At 48.0% G+C, this 3,941-nt stretch overlaps 1 protein-coding gene across 1 annotated transcript in view; it reads right to left on the bottom strand.

Moving 5' to 3' along the window:
- Positions 1-710, bottom strand: part of LOC139413985 (protein unc-80 homolog) — a 48,914-nt gene extending 48,204 nt beyond the window's left edge. The window contains exon 1 of the mRNA XM_071161870.1: positions 674-710. Within this exon, the coding sequence (XP_071017971.1) occupies positions 674-710 (37 nt within the window). The remainder of the gene's footprint in view (positions 1-673) is intronic.
- Positions 711-3,941: the final 3,231 nt, after the last annotated feature.

Genomic DNA, 3,941 nt, shown 5'->3' with positions numbered 1-3,941 from the left:
AACAATTCATATGAGGAAATCAGTCAATTAAAAAAAATGAATTAGGTCCTAATCTATGGATTTCACATGAGAATACAGATATGCATCTGTTAGTCACAGATACCTTAAAAAAAGGTAAGGTAGGGGCGTGGATCAGAAAACCAGTCAGTGTCTGGAGTAACCACCGTCTGAACTCATGCAGGTTGACACGTCTCCTTCACATAGAGTTGATTGTGGCCCGTGGAATGTTGTCCCACTCCTCTTCAACGACTGTGCGAAGTTGCTGGAACTGGAACACGCTGTCGTACATGTCGATCATCCCCACAACGCCGTACACGTGGTCTGTGGTTGTGAGCCCGGTTAGACGTACTGCCAAATCCTCTAAAACGACATTGAAGGTGGCTTATGGTAAAGAAATGAACATTCAATTTTCTGGCAATAGCTCTGGCCATTCCTTCAGTCCGCATGCTAATTGCACGCTGCCTCAAAACGTGAGACCTCTATGGTATTGTGTTGAGTGACAAAACTGCACATTTTAGGCATGACCTCTGAATGGTTAAGGTAAAGGTTAAGGCTTGGGATAGACTTTATTGCTGGATTCAAACATGCAACCTTTGGCACCAGAGGCAGATGCTTACACCCATCCACCATGCCCTCGCTTAACCGAAACCTACTTGAAGGTAACAGCCCTCACTGTTGCCCCTAGTGGCCGGTTTCCACATCATCTCCATCGTCCTCAGACATGGATGGACGTGGAATACTGACTCGTATCCCAGGTGACCTGGCTGCACGCCCAGCGAACAGAACCAATACAACATACGTGTCCCCAATAGAACAGAACACGCGTGTCCTCTAGCTAACTAACACGCCTGATGCAGAGAGCACTGCTGTAAGGTCCATGATGACGTAATGCTAAGAACCTTGATATGAGGAGATCTGTTTTGAAGAGATGTGCTGTGCAGCATTTCACAGAGCAGCTGTTATTTAACAGAGTACGGTCATGCATCACCTCTCATTGTGTTGTTTGCTAGGCATGGATGCTCCTTGGTAAATATTTAGTCGCTTTAGTTGGGTTTTTTTTCCACAAACTAAATATGTGAGCTAGATGCGTCCGTGACAGGTCTTATCATTACTGTTCTCTCTGTCTACCAGGGAAAAGCCTGCCTGTCTAACTGTCATCTCATCACCTTCGCCATCATCATCATCATTATCATCATTACCTCTTTAAATCCTCTCTCACAAAGCTAGGGACTGCTGCTGACAGAGAAACAAACCTACTCCGGCTATCTTCAAATACATGAAGGTCCAGAGTGACTCTATACTGTAAAGACTCTCTCACAGAGCTAGGGACTGCTGCTGACAGAGAAACAATCCTACTCCGGCTATCTTCACATACATGGAGGTCCAGAGTGACTCTATACTGTAAAGACTCTCTTCAAGTACATGGTCCAGGGTGACTATATACTGTAAAGACTCTCTTCAAGTACATGGTCCAGGGTGACTATATACTGTAAAGACTCTCTTCAAGTACATGGTCCAGGGTGACTATATACTGTAAAGACTCTCTTCAAATATATGAAGGTCCAGAGTGACTCTGTACTGTAATAGTCAGACTACTAGCCTGGAGCCGTGTGGATTTGTAACAGTTGTAGCTGTGGCTTTGATATTCTGAAACAGAGACCTGTTGAAGTGATTGAGAGCCAGAGCCAGGAAGTGTCATTGCCATCCATCACAGTTGTTAGGATCTGTCTTGGTATTGCACAAGGTATAAAAGCAGTCAATCATACCATACATGCAATACAGAGATAACATTTTGACAAATGCAATCATAAAGTGTGAATACATAACAGAACAAAGTAGGTTATCAATGTTCTAGGAATCATTGCTATTGGGGATGAAGCCTAACTACCATCTCAAGTCCCTCTCTAAAGCCTTCCTCACAGAGCTACGTGGTGCTGCTGACATGGTAACAAACCTACTCACACTCTTCAAATAAACCACAGTCCAACGTGGCCCTATACTGCAGTATTGGAGCTGTGTGTGGCGCTGTGCAGATGCAGCTGTGGCTCTGCTTGGCTGTTCTCAATGCAGTTGGACCTGTTGCTGTAGGATTCCAGGCCAGAGTCAGAGAACCCCACTGCCACCCAGTCGATAGAAAACCACAGACAAACACAATGATAAAGGTAAGAGCAGATAACCCATACTACAGTACACTCTGAAAACAATGTCCTCATTTCCATTAGAAATACATTTAAGGGTGTCAAACTTGGGCCCACTTCCAGACAGAGACACAGAAGTAAACATAGACAGAGTTAGAAAGTAGTGACCCTGATCACTTTGTAATGATTGGATACCTCCTCCAACCCCTCTGTGGCAGGCGCCCAGGTATGCTTCCAATAACTCCTTCTCATTTGAGCAACACGTCTGAAGTCAGCCAGGTTCCTGGTACCACACCTTCTCTTACATGTTCATAGTCACAGCCAACACACCCTCTTTATTCACCTCCCACTCACACTCTCCCTCTCTCCCTCCATCTCTCCCTCTATCCCTCCCTCCTACCATCCCTCTTCCTTTACTTCTACCTAACTCCCTCCCTCCCTACCTCAATCCCTCTACCTTCACCTCTACCACCCTCCCTCCTTCTCCCCTCCTACCATCCCTCTTTCTTCACTTCACCCTCCTTCCCTCCCTCCTACCATCCCTCTTTTTTCACTTCCCCTACCCTCCCCCCTCTCTCTCTCCCTCTTTCTTTACTTCCCCTTCTTCCCCTCCCTCTCTCCCAACCTCCATCTATCTTCACCTCCCCCTCCCTCCCTCCCTCTCTCCCTCTCTCTTTCTTCACCTCTCCCCCCTCCCCCTCCCTCTCTCCCCCCTGGCCTCGACCATGCGTCTTGACCAGTCACCATCAATTACCAGCTCAACACACACACACACTCTCACACCACCACTATTCCGCAGCATTAGCACCCTCATCGCCCCAATCATTTCTCAGCAGGCGGGGGGACGATATCTGCCATCACCGACACAGGTGGGGGGGTCCTTTGTATAACGGAGGGGGTCATGGGGGGAGGAGGGGGAGGAGAAGGGTGAGATGAGGGTTTAATGACTCGTCCCAACCAATTTTCAGCCCATGGCTTCTCTTTGTGGGAAAATTAGGTTTGTAGTTAATGTAGCAGGGAGGGAGGGAAGGGGGGAGGGGGGTGCTGGTGGCTTTTTCTGATCATGGGGTGGTGGAAAGGAGGGAGGGAGAGAGAGAGAGCGGAAGAGAGGGATTGCGGAATAAAGGGAGAGAAAAAGAAAGAAAGGGAAGGAGAGACAGTGAGAGGGAGAAAGAGCTAGAGGGAGGGAGGGAGGGAGGGAGGGGGGAGAGAGAGAGAGAGAGAGAGAGAGGGAGGGAGGGAGGGAGGGAGGGAGGGAGGGAGCGAGGGAGGGAGGGAGGGAGGGAGGGAGGGAGGGAGGGAGGGAGGGAGGGAGGGATCCATGCAGAACAGGGGGATGGAGCATATGGTAGAGATCATTAAGGAAGAGGGTTCTACCCCAGCTTCAATATTTATATTAGCATCACACAGCCTTCATCTGAACCAGGACACGTCTGGGGAAATGCTTTAATGCAGGAAGAGTCAGAGAAGATGCCAGTCATCAGTGTGAGATTGAGAGAGAGAGAGAGAGAACACATACACAAACAAGCACACACACACACACACACCCACATATAAACATATGCACAAATACAAGCACAAGCACACGTACACAAAAACACTCTCGTTCTCCCCCCCTCTCCCACCTGACCTCCTTCCCTCCTCCCCCTCCTCTCTCCCTTTATGTTTTTTCATTTGATTCAGCTCCCCCATTTTTCATTGCTGGAATCAATAACCATTTGCCTGTGTGAAGGATGTAAATAGCCCAAATCTGACATTTAGAGGATATAAAACAGCGGGCTCTCAATAGAATCAACACCAATG

This window comes from Oncorhynchus clarkii, chromosome 7 (genome assembly GCF_045791955.1).
Source record: "Oncorhynchus clarkii lewisi isolate Uvic-CL-2024 chromosome 7, UVic_Ocla_1.0, whole genome shotgun sequence".
Lineage (NCBI taxonomy): Eukaryota > Metazoa > Chordata > Actinopteri > Salmoniformes > Salmonidae > Oncorhynchus > Oncorhynchus clarkii.
Note: the sequence above shows the minus strand (reverse complement) of the source record. Positions and strands in the feature narration are given on the sequence as shown.